Source organism: Falco naumanni, chromosome 11 (genome assembly GCF_017639655.2).
Source record: "Falco naumanni isolate bFalNau1 chromosome 11, bFalNau1.pat, whole genome shotgun sequence".
NCBI classification, from domain to species: Eukaryota; Metazoa; Chordata; class Aves; order Falconiformes; family Falconidae; genus Falco; species Falco naumanni.
This window is the reverse complement of record NC_054064.1, coordinates 5,999,337-6,015,821: the sequence shown is the minus strand read 5'-3', so window position 1 is coordinate 6,015,821 and position 16,485 is coordinate 5,999,337. Positions and strand designations below refer to the sequence as shown.

The 16,485-nt window shown below is 54.7% G+C and overlaps 1 protein-coding gene across 4 annotated transcripts in view; it reads left to right on the top strand.

Moving 5' to 3' along the window:
• The window catches only part of ASTN1 (astrotactin 1), a 56,972-nt gene that overhangs the window by 24,983 nt on the left and 15,504 nt on the right, over window positions 1-16,485 (top strand). For 3 of the 4 annotated variants that reach the window (XR_005830234.1, XR_005830233.1, XM_040611255.1), the window contains exons 4-14: window positions 388-534; window positions 989-1,096; window positions 2,163-2,312; window positions 3,243-3,410; window positions 3,612-3,696; window positions 11,420-11,494; window positions 11,989-12,126; window positions 12,515-12,665; window positions 13,384-13,550; window positions 13,747-13,941; window positions 14,266-14,393. Coding sequence is in view for 2 of the 4 variants with exons in the window: in XM_040611255.1 (XP_040467189.1) it covers window positions 388-534; window positions 989-1,096; window positions 2,163-2,312; window positions 3,243-3,410; window positions 3,612-3,696; window positions 11,420-11,494; window positions 11,989-12,126; window positions 12,515-12,665; window positions 13,384-13,550; window positions 13,747-13,941; window positions 14,266-14,393 (1,512 nt within the window). In the remaining 2 variants the exon portion in view is untranslated. The remainder of the gene's footprint in view (window positions 1-387; window positions 535-988; window positions 1,097-2,162; window positions 2,313-3,242; window positions 3,411-3,611; window positions 3,697-11,419; window positions 11,495-11,988; window positions 12,127-12,514; window positions 12,666-13,383; window positions 13,551-13,746; window positions 13,942-14,265; window positions 14,394-16,485) is intronic. The other variant, XM_040611256.1, reaches the window with a different exon arrangement.

Below are 16,485 nucleotides of genomic sequence, written 5' to 3'. Positions count from 1 at the left end.
TTGTAACACACTTGCTTGTGGGCCATATTACTAAACAAGCCATCCAACTGGAGCTTTCTCAACTGAGACATGGTTTGGGAAGACCATGGTGTGATTCCTAAAGCTCTCCAAGGGTTTTCTTTACAGACCTGAGTACGTAGAAGTGCCCTGAGAGGCTGAATGTTAAATCTCAGCTTTTGGCTAGCTTGGTGGAGGTGCCGGTCCCCCTCAGGCTTTGAGGAGCTTGTGAGGGTGCACTGGAAGCAGCTTGGCCCCATGGCCACAGCACCCTGGTCGCCTCATACAGATGCTGGAGATGGATCTGGGCAAATTTCTCTCTTTCTCACCTCCCTCCTATTTTAACATCTTTATCCCTGAAAGATTTTGCCTTCAATTCTTCCTGCTCAGGGAGTGATAATGCCAAGCTGTCCCTGATGAACAAGTACAAGGACAACATCATTGCCACCAGCCCCGTGGACTCGAACCATCAGCAGGCGACTCTGCTGTCCCACACCTCCAGCAGCCAGCGCAAGCGCATCAACAACAAAGCGCGAGGTAGGGGGTGTCCCTGGGATGGACAGGGTGCCCTGGGCTCCCACCCACCCACGGTCCAGCAATTTCCCCCCTCCTGGGATGGAGAAAGGAGGCCAGTGTTGGGTGAGAGCATGCAAAGGAGGGTTTGGGTGGGGGGAAGCAGAAACAGTGGTGTCTGCAAGGGTGCAGGTGATGTTGGGTTGGTTGGACGCAAAGATGCAGAGGGTGTTGGCCACGATAAATATTTTATTATACTGGCGTGGCCACAGGGAAAAGTTGCAAGCTAATGGGAGCCATGGCAGGGGGCATGGCTGTGTGTGGTGGGAAGGGGAGAACACGCTATCCCTGCTGCGCCTGGCAGACAAGGCTCCTGGTCTCCAAGGCAAGGCTTGCCCTGGAGGGGTGATGCAGGATGTGATGGCTCAGGGTGGCATGGTGCCAGCCCTGCCGTGACCACACTCGGTGTCCCCTGCAGCCGGCTCAGCATTTCTCAACCCTGAGGGGGACTCGGGGACGGAGGCAGACACTGATCCCCAGCTGACCTTCTACACAGATCCCTCACGGAGCCGGAGGCGCAGCCGAGGTGGGTGCGGGCACGGAGGTGGGTGGTGAGCCGTGGCCCCTCTTGCCTTGTTTGCCGTTGCCTCTCCAGGTTTGGAGACTTTCCATCAGCAAAAGATGGAAATCCAAGCATGATCTGGGCTGCCGTGGGCAGGTGCCGGTCCCTGCTCCCACAGCGGGCTGCTGCTGCTCTCCGGTGGAGTTTCTCAGCAGAGGAGGAAATTTATTCTGATTTTTTTTGCTGGAGGCTTCTGCTGGGCTTTGGTGTGTATTAATGAGTAACATGCTTCAGAGGCTGTCCCGTGAGCTCCCGTGCTGCTGCTCAGCGTGGTGCTGCTGCGAGTTTGCTCCAGCATCATGCATGTGTGAGCTGTATGTACAGTGGAGGATGGGGACAGGCTTGTTCCCCAGGCAGGATTCTCACCCCACTGCCCTGCACCATCCCTTTGGGAGGTTTTCCATCCCTTTGGGAGGTTTTGTCCTCTGGGGAAGAGAGTTTGTGTCTATTTTCCCTTTTTAAGCCTTGTTTGCTGGATGGTGCTTTGTTTTTCTGGGAGGCTGGTTCAGGTTTTGTTGCCGCAGGAGATACCCACTCAGCCCCCAGCCAGCTTTTTCCACTCAGCTTCTTCAGCTGAGAGATTAAAAGTCAAAGACCTGTGTGCCCTGAGCAGTTAGGGCTCTGGTGCTTTTTCAAAGGATCCAGGAGGCTGTTGTCATGGCAAAATTAACCTGAGAGAAATGCCGAGGAGGGAGGAAAAAAAAGGGATATTACCTTTCTTCTCAATATCTCTGCTCTGCTTTAAGTCCTGATGCTGCAAAGGTCTCGGTGTGCTGCAGTGCAGGGGTATGGGAGAGCCCAGGCTGCCAGGTTTTGGGGAGACCCTGGTCGCAGCAGACTGGAGGGAGGGTCCTGCAGCAAAGGCTGCTTCATGCTTTCGAAAATCCAAAGCAACTCTGCTTGGTTGGATTGATGCTGGATTTCCAGGGGACTGAGCAGGGACTCTACACCCTGAGGTCCCCTGGCTGCACCCCAAGATCTTCCTGGGTCCCTGAGGTCACAAGTTTGACTGTGCTTTCATGTTTGGCAGTGGGGTCCCCCCGGAGTCCTGTGAACAAAACCACACTGACCCTCATCAGTGTGACGAGCTGTGTCATCAGCCTGGTGTGCTCTTCCCACATGAGCTGCCCTCTTGTTGTCAAGATCACCCTCCACGTCCCTGAGCACCTCATTGCTGATGGTGAGCACCCACCCCATGGTCTTACCCCCCGCTCCTGCCCCGTTCTGTAAGCTGTAATGGAGGAGAGGAGGGAATGATGGAGAGAACAGATGCAGGATGGGTGTAGGTTGGAGGGGACAGGCATGGATTGGAGGGTACCAGTGCATGACAGAGAGGATGCATGGGATGGAGGGGATGGGCACAGGACAGAGGGGATGGGTGGAGGACAGAGGTGGCTGTTGTGGGATGGAGAAGATGGCTGCAGGACAGAGGGGACAGGTGTGAGATGGAGGGTACCAGTGAGGGAGTGACGGATGGAGTGGTACCAGATGGAGGGCATGGGTACAGGACAGAGGAGACAGATACAGGATGGAGATGGTTGTTGTGGGACAGAGGTGATGGGTGCAGGATAGAGGGGACAGGCATGGGATAGGGGGTATCGGTGTGGGACACAGGTGTGGGACACAGGGCTTGGATGCAGGGTGGAGGAGATGGGCGCAGGACTGAGGGGACCATTGTGGTGTGGGGGGGACAGGCATGGGATGTAGGGGATGGGGATGGAATGGAGTGAACCATCAGGGGATGAAGGACATCACTGTGGGATGGAGGGGATAGGTGTGGAGTGGAGATGGCTGTTGTGGGACAGAGGGGACAGGCACAGGGTGGAGGTGGCTGTCACAGGATGGAGGATAGGCATGGGACAGAGCGGGCCATCACAGGGCAGAGGAGATGGGCATTGGTCAGACGATTCATTGTGGAACAGAGGGTGCTGCTGTGAGACAGAGGGCACTGTCTCAGGACGAAGGGGGTGGACAAGAGATGAAGGAATCCATCATGGGATGGAGGGGACCATCATGGGATAGAAGGATCCATCACAGGATGGAGGGGGACCATCGTGGGATGGAGGGAACACCAGCGAGTCACCGCTGCTGACTACCCTTTTGCTGGCAGGGAGCCGGTTCATCCTGCTGGAGGGGAGCCAGCTGGATGCTAGTGACTGGCTGAACCCGGCGCAGGTCGTCCTCTTCTCCCAGCAAAACTCCAGTGGGCCCTGGGCCCTGGACCTCTGCGCCCGGCGCCTCCTCGACCCCTGCGAACACCAGTGTGACCCCGAGACTGGTAGGTGGTCAGGCAGTTGGGTGGCTTTGGGAGGTCACCTCTGCTCAGCCCAGCTTTGGTGGGATAATGCCTTCTTGCCTCACTCCACGTGCAACAGCGGAGCTGCTGGGTGCCCCGTGTGGCTGCAGGCTGGGCTCAGCGGGGAAGCACGTGGAAAGCTTTGTCCTCCCCTGTCCCTCCTGTCCCCCCCTTTCTCCACAGGTGAGTGTCTCTGCTACGAAGGTTACATGAAGGACCCTGTGCACAAGCACCTCTGCATCCGGAACGAGTGGGGAACGAACCAGGGGTGAGTGCGCCTGCCGCGGTGCGCCCGGGCTTGGTCCCCCCTCGCACGAGCTGCTGGGCTTCAACAGCCATGTAGTGGGGCTCTGGCAAATGCTCTTGGGGGAAAGAATTAAAGCATCTGGGTGAATAGTAAGGCCAGCGTACGGCAGGGCTCTGCAGCAGGTCTGCAGGAGGCGAGGTCTTCTATTCTTGGAAATAATCAGAGATGATGTGGAAGGGGCCATTGCTAGGTTTCAGAGTAAACACCCCCTGGCGAAGATTGAGGCTGCTTCTCTTCCCCTTGCGGGCACTCTCCTCGGCATCCTGCACTTCACGGGTCTTTCAGTGTGGGTGTGCAGGGCATCAGAGGAGGGCTGAGGTCAGGCTGAGGTCCCCGGTGGAGGAGGGAGGCTGCGGGCTGGGGACACCCCATTGAAAATTGGGCAAATTAGATGGTTAGGTGCCATGGCCTAGAGGGAGCAGAGGAGCTGCCATCTGCTCCACAGCTTTGCACTCATGGAAGTGCAAAGGGAAATTTTTCTGATGTTTTGGCAGCAATTTGATGGGGGATCCCAAACATTCCCATCTCTCTGTGACCCTTGGGGGATGCCCCATCTGGTCCTTAACACTCACGGATCTCTGATATGCAGATGGGGACTTCCAGGGATGGCTGGAGGTAGTGTGCAGAAAGCCAGGACACCCCCAAAACCAGAGGCCTCATGTGTACCGCCACCTTCAACCCCCTTTTTCCCCCCATTTCATATTGTTGTGCCACAGCTGGATCTGCGGGAGCGGCAGCCCCGCACGTGGCAGGACGCCCTCTCTGAAGTTATTAGTCTTCACAGCGGGAAGAGAAAATCATCAAAGGCTGGGCTTGGCGGCACCCCTGCCGTGCTGCTGTGCCAGGGGATGGCAGCTGCGGGGAGCTGCCTGTGCCGGCCAGCCCCGGCTGCATCCCTTTGAACTGGGGCCCAGGGAGAGCACTGCTGCTCTGTCTCCAGCCTCTTCTCTGTTTTTTTTTAATTTTAAAAGCAATTTAGCAATTAAACCCAGTGCGGAGCACCAGCCGTGGGAGACAAGGGCAGCTGTTGTTGTGGGTGCCCTGGGCGAGGCTGGGGATGAAGTGATGCTCATGGCACAAGTGGCCCCATGCTGGGATGTGATGGGTGGTGTGGTCAGGGTCCCCAAGCCACTGTGAGGTATTGCTGCTGGGGTGGGAAAATGCAGGCAGAAATACAGCTCCCTGCCCTGTTCCCCGCCAGGGGACAAGTGTCCAACAGGGATGTCCCCAGATCCCCTGTGCCCATCTAATTAGAGGAACTGAGCCATGGGACTGGGCTGTGGAAAGGAATATTCCCCTTGCCAGGAACTTGCCTGTTTTGGGATGTGTTGTGTTTAGGGGTGTCTCACAGGGGGTTGGAAAGAGTCCACGGCCACCCACAACTGCACATGGCTTTGGTGCCAGCCTGTGCCTCAGGCAGATTTGCAAGGTCATGGACCCATGACCTTGCAAAAAGCAAGAAGGCAAATGACTTTGTCCATTGAGGCAGGTAGTAAAAACGGTTAAGCATGGTGGAGAAACATTTGCTCCCTTCCCCTGTGCTTTTCCTTTGCTCCTGGGTGTGGGTCTGCATCTTCACACTTTTCCTCCAGTGCACAATGCTCTTCTCTAGCTTCTTCTTCCTAATCTAGCTGCTCCAGCGTCTAAAGGGAAAGTGGAGAAAAAGCTGCTTTCAGGTGAATTGGGACGAAACATAGATGGTAACAAGAAGGAAAGAAGCCAAGGCCAGGAAGGACAAATCCACTCCTGAAGCCCTCTGGACCTGTTTGCAGCTCCGGACCCAGCTTTATTCTCAGCAATGCCAACCCAAAGGGTGCTCAGGACCCACTCTGTTCCTCCAGGGGATTTAGAGTTGCTTTTCAGACCCAGCTCCACCCCAGTGCCCCCATGGGAGCCTTCTGCTCATGCTTGAGCTCTGCCTTTCCTTCTGCAGCAGTGTTCATACCTGGCCAGGATACATATTGTCTTGGGTCTTATCTCATATAGCAGAGTTGGCTATGGCAAGTTACATGCAGTTTCCAACATACTTTTCTGTTTGGAGCAGAGAAACCTAGCAGGTCTCTTTTTCTCCAAAGTGCAACACAGCCCTAGACCATGGTGGGGCCACTGAAGTCCTTCTGCCCTTCTCTGGGCTCTTGAGAAGGCTCTGACACTGCAGCATAGGGGCTTTTTCAGCACCACTCTTTCAGAGCTCCTGTTTTGAGCTGTTTGAAACCAGGGTTATGTTGTGTTTCTTCCTTGAACTTGTCAGGTTTTTGTTTCTGAAAATGGCAGCAGCTGAAACCACACTTCACCACCACTGCCTGCAGCTTCCACTGTAGATAGGGGCGCTTGAAAGCATGCCCACACCAAGCATTGTGATGCCGAGGCCAACCTGATGTTTGGTTTGTTTTTTTTCTGCGCTGTGATCTGTTCCTGATGTCCAGGTGCTGCTTGGTGCAGCTCTGCTTGCAAGGGCTTGTGATGGTGGAGGTATCTTCTACCTGCCTAAAGTGTCCCCTGTGAACCCTTGGCCTCCACAGGGTCATGTCTGTGATGAACTCTCTTTGGTCCAGCAGAACTGTCTTGCCAGAGCCTGTTTAACTGAACGACTTGTAGCTTTAACCTGGTGTTTACGTTTTAGGGGGTGGAAGTTGAGCTGCTGGGCTAGGCTGTCTTTTGTTGCCCTCACCAGCTCGCTCCCAGTTCCAGCCTAACTAGCTTGTTCACAGGCTCACCTGGAAGAGCTGTCTGCAAATCCTCTACTCTCTCCCTGCAAATTCCAAGGCAAGATCGACTGTGCCTGAATCGCTTCTGACTGTTTGTCTAAGATGCTCTAACCCCTCCAGCACTGGAGCGATGTGCTGCAGCCATGGGTGGCACCAGCAGGCAGCAAGTCCATCCCCAGAGAAGCCACGCTGGCTCTTAGCAAGGGAGAGGTCACCAAAGCAGGACCTGGGGGCTCTGCCAAATCCCTCGGTGTGCTTGGGAGCGATGCGGACTTCCTAGGGTGGCATTTTGATCTGAAAACTCATTTCAACCCTTTGGTTTAGATAGGTTTGCCACTGGTTTGTTTTTATTTACAGCGATTATGGGTTGACTGGGTGTCTGTTCAGTCAGCAGCATCTAATTTTGCTCATGGAGGCGAGCTCATCTTTGAACTATTATTGGCGATGGCAGCGAGTCTTTGTGTGTTGTGTGTATTTTGGGTACCATGCTGAGATCCATGCCTCTGCGGTACGTCTTTTACCCAATGCATCCGGTCCCGAAATCTTCATCAGTTTTTCAAAAAATAAAATCTTTTTGATCATAGGTAGCAGATACATTTGATCAGCTGGGTTTTTTTTTTTTTTGTGCTGCTCTTCAGCTGTTTTAAACAAATCTGGCTGGTGCTGTTTGTGTGTTCACAGCCTGTCTTCCTACTTTGATACGCATTGTTAATTAGCTGCTTTTTGGCTCTTACTCTAATGTTTCCCAGGTAGGATGCAGTTTCCAGCAGCCCAACCAACCTTGCCTCATCTTTGCTTATCAAACCAAATTCCTGTGGTTACTTCATGGTATGACTTGACCAAAAGTCTCATCAGCTCATTCTGCCTTTAGTTAATAAGCTGTTACCTGCCTGCATTTGTACTTCTTCATCTCAGCCCTTAGATCCATCATGCCATGGCCCATGACTCATCCCCATGTGCAGATCTTGCCTGGGTGTCCTTTTCAGACACCCTGATGAGATTTAAGAGGGTCTGCATTTAAGGAGTCTTTCTCGACATGCCCTTTCAACTTGTAACGGGCTTCACCCCAGCATGGGGAGCTTTTAGGTCACGTTAAGGCAATTTGGTGAATGCGTCTGGCTGGGCGCTTTCACCCTCTTCTAGCAGCTGGCAAGTGAGGGCCACCCCAGCCCCACTCCCAAGCAGGGTGAGTTACCCTTCTCTTCACCCCACAGCCTGGCAGCCTGTTTTTCCAGCAAGAGCCCATGACCTGCTCACCTACCTCCCCTTCCCACAGTGCTGCTTCTCCTCTGCACGCGGTTATCCCCCTCCCTGGCCATGCACCTGCTCCTCCTGTCCCAGCCCCACGCGCTATCCACTCCCCACGCCACAGAAGAGGCAGGGACATGCTGAAATAACAAGGACAGCACTTTTCCTGCTTAGAGTCTTTTTTTTCTCTCCTTTTCCCTTTTTTTCCCCACCCCTTTTTCTATATTTTTCCCCCCTCTGCCTCTCTCCATCCCCTGCTGTGTGCCTCGGCTTTGCGAGCTTGAAGGACAGCCAGATAAAAAGCTCCTCTTTCTTTCAGATCCTTTCACCAAACCACCCATCCGCCTCCTCCTCCTGCCTCATTCTCCTTGCAGATTTACGGGCAGCCCAGGGAGAAAGTGCTGGCATTAGCATTTTTAATAAAGAGCTGCTTGGAAGGGATGGCAGGGGGTGGGGAGGTGGGAAGGGGAGAGGCATAGGCAGCTGAAACCCAAGCAAAGACATTGCAAAGCAAAACAAAGTCAGGGAGGAGCTGGGATGGATGTCGCTGGCATGAGAAGTTGGCAGTTTGATGCTCATGTCACATCTACTCTCTGCTCGCCCCCCATCAGGGTGGTGTTGGGTCTTCATGGGTCCCCACTTTATTTATTGTGAGGGGTGGATCCTGGGGCTGCAGAAGGGGTGCAGGCAGCGTCGGGATGCTTCTGGTCCATTCACTCTGGGCTTGAACTCCTGAGCCACCAGCGAAGGGATGCGGTGAGCACATTTGTTCACACACTGGGAGCTGGTGCTTTGATGCCGTGGTGGGGTTCAGCATGGCCATCTTCATGCTGCTCAACAGGTGGAAACCCCCAGGAGCACAGGGGGTCAGGCAACCAGACATGAAGTCACATATTTCATGCGTAACAGCCGATCACCGTCTCCTCCAGTGGCATTTCAGCTGCACTCAGGTGCAGTGACTTCTCAGTGCCTTCAGCAAAGACCGTCTCCTGCAGCCCCTTCGACCTCCCTTGCCAAACCAGCTGCTCCACATTAGTTGACCGTGGTCGCATCCTGCAGGCACCAGCCTTTGATTCCTCACCCCACCCATCTTGTCTAGAAGAGCTTTGCAGGGAGCAAGGACCAGCAGGAGCACAGTTCTTAACGCTGGAAGTCAGTCTGGCTTTGTCCCCTTGGGGATGCAATTCAAGCAGGGCCAGCATCCTGTTGAGGTGGGTCAGAGCATCACCAGCAGCATCAGGTCTGGAGGCCTTAGCAGGTATTTCAGGAGCTTCCACTGAAGCCCAGATCTGGAGCAAAGCATAGCTGATGGTCCAGCTGGAAAAAGCAGAAGCCTGAAGATCATTCTGGGAATGCACTGGCAGCGCTTTGGCTGTGGGAACTTGCTGACTGAGTGTGGGGAGTTTGCTGGTTCTCAGCTGCCCTGGTGTTCCCCTGTGGTGTTGTTTCAGACACCTACTCAAGTGCCAAGGCTTGCAGGGAGCTGAGAGCTGTCATTTCTGGCCCATTTAATCCAACCTGACGAGGTGCAGAGCTGCTTCTGATCAGTCCCACTTTCCTTTGTGAGCTCTGAAGATCATGCAACCAAAATACCTGCCAAGAGCAACAAAAACCACAGCAGCGAGGTGCCTCCAGTGATCACAGAAAGCAAGGAGGGAGACAGCCGTGTGGGCACAAGCTTGCATGCATGGGAGAGGGAGGAGGAGGTGAAACAGCGGCAGAGGCACAGCGGGGAAAAGGCAGTGATGGAGGAGGTGGGGTGTGCCTGGGGGAGGAGATCTCGCCCCATCCTCTGCAGCAGAAGGCACAAGTCAGCAAGGGTGCATGGGTGGAAATGCTGGCACTGAGCTCTTGAAGAGCCTCCTCGGAGATGAGGATGGGTAAGTGCCTCTTGTTGAGCTGGAGGTCTTGTGTGGAGACTCTCTCGGCTTACCCACAGAAGGTACCATGTCCTCGAGGACTCGGTGGTGCCTGGCAGCATGGGTTGTCCCCTGCCTCCTAGTCATGCAGCTAAAGGCTGAACATCCCTTTTAATGGGTCTTTTTTGACCCCAAGCAGAGGCAAAGTGGGGCCGGCTGGGGAGATGCCACATGATCCCTTCCTGGAGCGTGGAAGCTTTTTCCCCAGCTTAAAGCCATCATCACGCAAATTTTAGCCACGGTTGGAAATTGCACCCTGGGTTGATGCAAGATTGCTTGGGCACTGATTTCCACCCCCCAGGCAGGTCTAAGCCCACCACCTAGCATGTCCTGGAGGTGTTGGCATCCATGGGCTGCCAGATGTGCCACCTGGCGAAGGTCCAGCAGCCGTGACGCTGTCGCAGCACCTTTCCCAGTGCTGAGCTCCGCCGCAAGCCCAGAGCTGCTCCTCATAACTGCTTTTCCATCCAAATCAATAGGGAACAATACGTTGCCTCTGCTTTTGTTCCCTGCCCGGTGTGCTCCCGAGAAGCAAGAATAAAACCCATCTGTGGGAACGCTGGAAGGTAGAGGCGCGAAGCATTCAAGGTATTGGTGAGACACAAGGAGCACATCGCTTTCTGGCTGAAGCTGACCTCATTCAGGGCAATCCGATCTGCGGGCTGAATGTAATCCCCGCTCCCAGCCAACCGGACGGGAAAATGGCATTGTATCCCAGCGAGGAAATGAGACGGTGCTCTGTAATCCTGCAATCAGGATTTTTTTTTTTTTTTTTTTTTTTTTTTTGTCCTTGCTGAAATAACTTCAGATTAGAAATTAAAGTGCTTGTGCAGGAGAGCTGTAATTGCCTCTGGAGAAAATCCCTGGGCTTGTTGGCGGCACCTGATACTCTCACCCTGAATTCTAGCAGCGGCAATGTGACAGGATGGAAAAATCTCTTTCTTTCCCCAGCTTTGAGCTCTTGCAGAAGGGATTTTGAGCTTTAGGGTTTGGGAGTGGGGTTTGTGTTGCCTGATTGAAAGCCTACCCATGGTCGGGTCTCTGTGCCTCCCCTTGCTCTGCTTTGTCGGCCTCGCTCTGCAAGCGATGCTCTGCCAGTGAGGCTGTGCCGCTGGGGATGCATGTCCTGTGGTATCATGGCCCTGGGTGTCCCAGCGAAGGGCACCAGCCACCGAATTGTGGTTACTTGTGCTATCTAGGGTGGCAGAGATGGAGGAGATGGGGCGATCAGCTCTCCAGCCTCCTGCTTGGCTCCAAGCTCCCAGCTTGTCTTCCAGACCCCTTTGCGAAGTCCCACAGGGGCTGAGGCTTGCTCAGCTCCGCTCCTGGAACAATGAAACTGAAGGAGAATGAGTCAGGTGGTGAAGCTGCTGCCCTGGTCCTAACATGCTCCCTTCCAAAAGCCTCACAGAGAGGGTTCAGCTGCTTTTTGCTTTTATTTTTCCATTTCGATGGCTGTGACACAAATCACTAAAACGGGGGCTGGCAGGGCGGTACCCAAGCATGCAGAAGTGTGAGGCTCGTGAATGTGGGGGCGACTGGAGTGCACTGTGCCCCAAAATAAAGGATGTGATACACCACTGACCCGTTGGCAGGTTGGGGCTGGGCGAGGATCTGATGTTGCAGAAACCCCAAAATAAAGATCTTGGATGTGGGGCTGTTTTATCACCTTGTCCTGGCTTGGTTTGAGCTGTCTTGTCCCAGGACCCCTCTGCAGGTGAGCTGTGGGCTAAGCAGGGGAAGCATTTTAGGCTGTGAGTGGCAGCAGGGACATGATGCTGGTGTGATGCTCTTTAGTTTCTCTTCCAGGCCTTGGCCATACACCATCTTCCAGCGTGGCTTTGACTTGGTGCTGGGCGAGCAGCCGTCCGACAAGATTTTTCGGTAAGTGGTAAAAGCAACCTTTGGAGCTCCAGAATACAAGTCAGGGCATATGGGCAGGCTGGTACCTCAGCTGGCAGTGCTAAGCATGGCTGTTCTGTGCCACCTCCTGGGGACATGCAAGCAAGGCTGGGAAGGCCCAGCTGCCATGTGGGATGCTGGATGCCCAGCAGCTAGTTCCTCCTCTCCTTTTCCGTGTGTGATGAGTGAGGTTTAGGCTCTGAAGGAGGATTTCTACTGAAAAGGGAAGTGCCTTTCTGTTGTTTCGTTTTGTTTTGTTTCAGTTTGGTTTTAAATTACCTAAATTACACGTGCTTTTTGGGTGTCATTTGGGTGCATTCAGAGGAGCCACCCCACTTTATGCTGCCCATCTGGCTTTGCTCAGGCTGGCATCCCTGCAGGGCAGGAGAGAGTTTCAAGGGCTTGGGTCTGGGTAGAGGCAGCCCTATGGGCTTGGCGTTTCCCTCCATGCCAGCCTTTGCTGCTCTCTCTGCCAGGTTCACCTACACCCTGGGGGAAGGCATGTGGCTGCCCCTGAGCAAGAGCTTCGTCATCCCACCAGCCGAGCTGGCCATCAACCCCTCGGCAAAGTGCAAGACTGACATGACGGTGATGGAGGATGCAGTGGAGGTCAGGTAGGTGCGATGGCGGGGCAAGGGTGTTTAGGAGGCATTTCAGCAAATAAACCAGTGGTGTGTCCCTGGGGTGAGAGGACCAACCTAAAGCACGTGGAAGTTGATGACAGCTGGGACCTCCACCCCACGTCTCGCAGGTGGAGATTAGTATGTCCATTAACCTGCCTCTCTCTGATGCCTGTAAAGATGAGCCTTTGGAGGTAGCTCTCTTCGTCTCAGCAGCTCCTGCATCCCTCTGAAAACTTGGCAGCTATTCAGTTTGCTGTCAGCCCAAGGGAAACCTGAGCTCCACAAAAACTCATGCAGCAGCTGTGGTCACGCACACATTTGCAATGTCGCACTGGAGCAGTGACACACCTCCTCCTCCTCCTCCTCCTCCTCCTTGCAGGGAAGAGCTGATGACCTCCTCCTCCTTCGACAGCCTGGAGGTCCTCCTTGACTCCTTCGGCCCTGTCCGGGACTGCTCCCGGGACAACGGGGGCTGCAGCAAGAACTTCCGCTGCATCTCGGACCGCAAGCTGGACTCTACCGGCTGCGTGGTGCGTGGCCCCCAGGGACCTGCCAATCTCCTTTGGTGTGAGCACGGAGGGGGAGGGCGGAAGGGGAAGGGCTGCATCCTTCCTCCCTTCCCATTGCCTCGGGATGGATATTTTGGGGTTGGTTTTGCAGTGGGAAGAGATGTTTTCAGGCTGGCATCTCCTTCATCCCTGCCCTGGCTGCACGCACACAGGCGGGAGCGAGAGCGCATCTGCTTGCTGGCTCTCTGGGAGGTCCCACATCACTCGTGTGTGTCCCCTGTCACTACCACAGCCACTTTGCTGTGCAGGAAAGGTGTACACCCCGAAACAGAGCGGGGTGTGGGGCTGGGGAGTCCTGCTGCGATGCCACCGGAGCTGGACATTGGGGTGGGGAGGCTGTGAGCGTGGGGCACATGGTGGGTTTCGAAAGGGTAGCATTGCTTTGGTGGTCACCAGAGCTGGGTGCTGGTGAGTGGGGTTGATGCCAGCACATTACCTTGGTGGGGGAGCTTGGGGGGGCTCCTTTTCCAGGGGCTGCACTGTCCCCAGGGCTGCAAAGAGGCTTTGGTGCAGGAGGAATATCTGCAGCCACGGGCGATGTTGCTGCTGTCTGTCCTGCAGCCATCCGAGCATCGCTCAGGCTGCGATTTCCAGTGCTGGAGCCCTCCCCTCTGCCTCAGCCCCAGGGCCAGATTTCTTCCTTGGGGGCTTCACCTCTTGCTTCCCCCACCCCTGCCAGTGCCCAACAGGACTGAGCCCCATGAAGGACGGCACAGGTTGCTATGACCGTCACGTTGGTGTGGACTGCTCAGATGGCTTCAATGGGGGCTGCGAGCAGCTGTGCCTGCAGCAGATGGTCCCCCTGCCCGAGGAACCCCTGCTCTACAACATCCTCATGTTCTGCGGGTGAGTGACCCATCACCGCCCCGGCCACAGGGACATCCCCGAAGTGCTGCTGTACCTTGCCGTTGCCAGCCTGAGCTTGTAGGGTTGGGTGGGAGGGTCTCCTCTGTTCCCAGCATCCCTACTGGGGTGGCCTGGTGGCCCCAGTCCCTACTGGTGGGGGCTGAAGTTGACAGTGTACCCTGTGCTGGCTTCCCAGGTGCATTGAGGACTACAAGCTGAGCACGGATGGGCGGTCATGCCAGCTTATCTCGGAGTCGTGCCCTGAGACGGGGGACTGCGGTGAGCCCCGTGAGATGCCCATGAACCAGACGCTCTTCGGGGAGATCTTCTATGGCTACAATAACCACTCCAAGGAGGTGGCCGCGGGGCAGGTGCTCAAAGGGACGTTCAGGTGAGCTGGGGACATGGGGAGGTGACCCCAGCAGGGTCAGACCTCACCATTCTCTCCAAGAAGACATGGGAAGCAGCCTGAGACTGGGCCTTAGCAGACTGCCTGGTGCATCCACATTGGGCCAAGCTTTGCAGGAGATGGAGGGGCTGGTGAGGAAGGCGCATCTGAAGCTTTCCATCTAGAGTAGACATCTCTGTAACCTGTACCCAAAGGAAAGGCTTGGTGCTGGGTGGCTCTTTGGGTTGTGTCTCCAGCTGGTGGGGATGATCCCAGGCAGTTCCCCAGTCCTCTAGCCCTTCCTTCCTCTCTGCACTTAACTTCCAGGCAGAACAACTTTGCCCGGGGACTGGAGCAGCAGCTGCCAGATGGGCTGGTGGTGGCCACGGTGCCCCTGGAGAACCAGTGCCAAGAGGAACTCTCTGACCCCACACCCGACCCTGAGTTCCTCACTGGTGAGTGAGTCCAGCCAGACCTGTGCTTCTCCCAGCAGGGCGGCTGCTGGCGTGCCTGGCTTCAGCACCTACCCCTCCCAGGGGATGTATCTACCAGGGGATGTACTTCATCTGGCTTTAGCATCTCTTGCTCACCTGCAGCAGCAGCAGTGGTAAGAGCAAGGCATTAAAAATGAAGGAGAGGGAAAGGCTGTAAATTAATTGTACAGTGTAAAAGCTCAAGTGTCCATTGGATATTTTGGGTATTTCAAAGAGGATTATTTTTTTTTATTCAAGGCAAAAAGGTTTTCCAAATACTTTTAATCTGATTTCCAAATCAGAACCCCCTTGCTGGCATAACAAAGCATTCAAACCCTGCTGGAACAAAACTAGAATGTTTTGGGTTGTCCTGCCAGAGCATCATGGGCCATGAGCAATAGGGTTATCATGGATTCCTAGACAACCTTCAAGGACATACTTTTCTTCCACCGCTTTGCCAGCACCCCTAAATAGCCTTTGTTTCCTTGGTACTTTTACTGTTGGCCGAAATGGCTGAGGACACCAGGCAGCTACTAAGTGAGGGATGTGGATAGTAAGGTCTTTTGGAAGGTGTCTGCTGGGTGGTCTCATACAAGACCTTGTGCATTTGCTTTGTTTGGCAGAGCTCCCAGGAGGGTTTTGGGGAGCACCCATGGGCTGGACCCAGGGTCTGGTGGGTGCTGGTTGCCCTGACCAGGTGCATGGCGAGGTAGCCCTGTGCGTAGGCAGATGCAGGCAGGGAGGAGGGTGCTGACAGGTCCCAGCAGGGCTGAGCTACCCCAAAAAAGACGTGTTGGTGGGTCACCCCTGCAGCCATGGGGATGCTCAGCCCTGGATGAAGGACACCTGCTTCCTGATGGGGCTGTACTGCCTTTGATGTGGTTACCTGGATGTAACGAAGGCACTGCCACTGGGGCCTCAGTATCACAGCAGGATTGGTGGGACTGGGACTCCACTGGCAATGATGTTGGTGAGGCAGAAGCCAGTAAATTACCCTATTCATTTCCCACTACTCTGCTGGCTCTTTTGTGGCTGATTAAGGAAAACGAAAGAAAAAAAAAAAAGAAAAGAAGTAAAATCTTCCCTGCTTGTTGGTAAGTAGATCTGGATATTGCTGTCAGTACACGAGAGGCAGAGCTGCTGAGTAAGGAAGGGCTGGTTTTGCATAAACACTTTGCAGGGAAGAGCTGCTGGGAGCAGCCAGCACCAAAGGGAGAGGCACTGGAAGGCAAAGGATCTTATCCTGCTTATCCTCCGCCTTCATTTCTTGTTACGGAGGGGGAAGGTGCCCGTTGTCATCCTCCTGAACTCCTGCTGCGTGGCTGTTTAGCAGCAGTTTGCCACTTCAGCGCCGAGCAGAGGTGTGTATGGTGGCTGTACGGCAGCAGAGCTGTGAGGGAGGAGGTAGCTGTGTCCTGGCATCCTGCTGTGGCACACCAAGGGATGCTCTGATCACCAAAATCAGAGCCGTGGGCACCCTTCAATTCCTTTTCTGGGGCTTTGTCCAAAGCTCGGTGGCCTCTTTATCCCTCATGGAAGCTGAGCTGCCATGAACCTCAGCTTGTGTCTTGGGCAGGACACAGTGGCCGGCCGGCCTGCTCTCCATGAATTTCTGGCTCTCATAATGCCAGTGTTGGGGAATAAATGGCTGAGGAACAGAGTGTCTTCGCCTGGAGAAGAGAAAAAAACCCAGGTCCTGCTCAGCCCCAGTGTTGCCGTAATGCCTGAAGGGACCGTGAGCATTGACAAGTGGGATCTCCCCCTGCACAGGTGTCCCACTCAGCTCAATCCTGGACAAAAGGGACCCAGGGCCTCTTGGTTGGCCATGCTTGGGCACATGGGGCATGATGGTGACCATTCCTAGGCCTGCAAACAGCTCATTAAAACACGCAACTCTCATTAGTGAGATAATTAGCACACCTGGGCATGTCTTGGGAGCTGGTGGTGGGAAAGAAGCAGGAGGAGATGCAGGAGGAGGCTCGTTATCTTCTGACACAGAGCCCCAGACGGCAGGATGAAACAAACCCATGTGTTTTCCTTCAAAGCCATGATTTTAATTGCTGGGGAGCAGCTG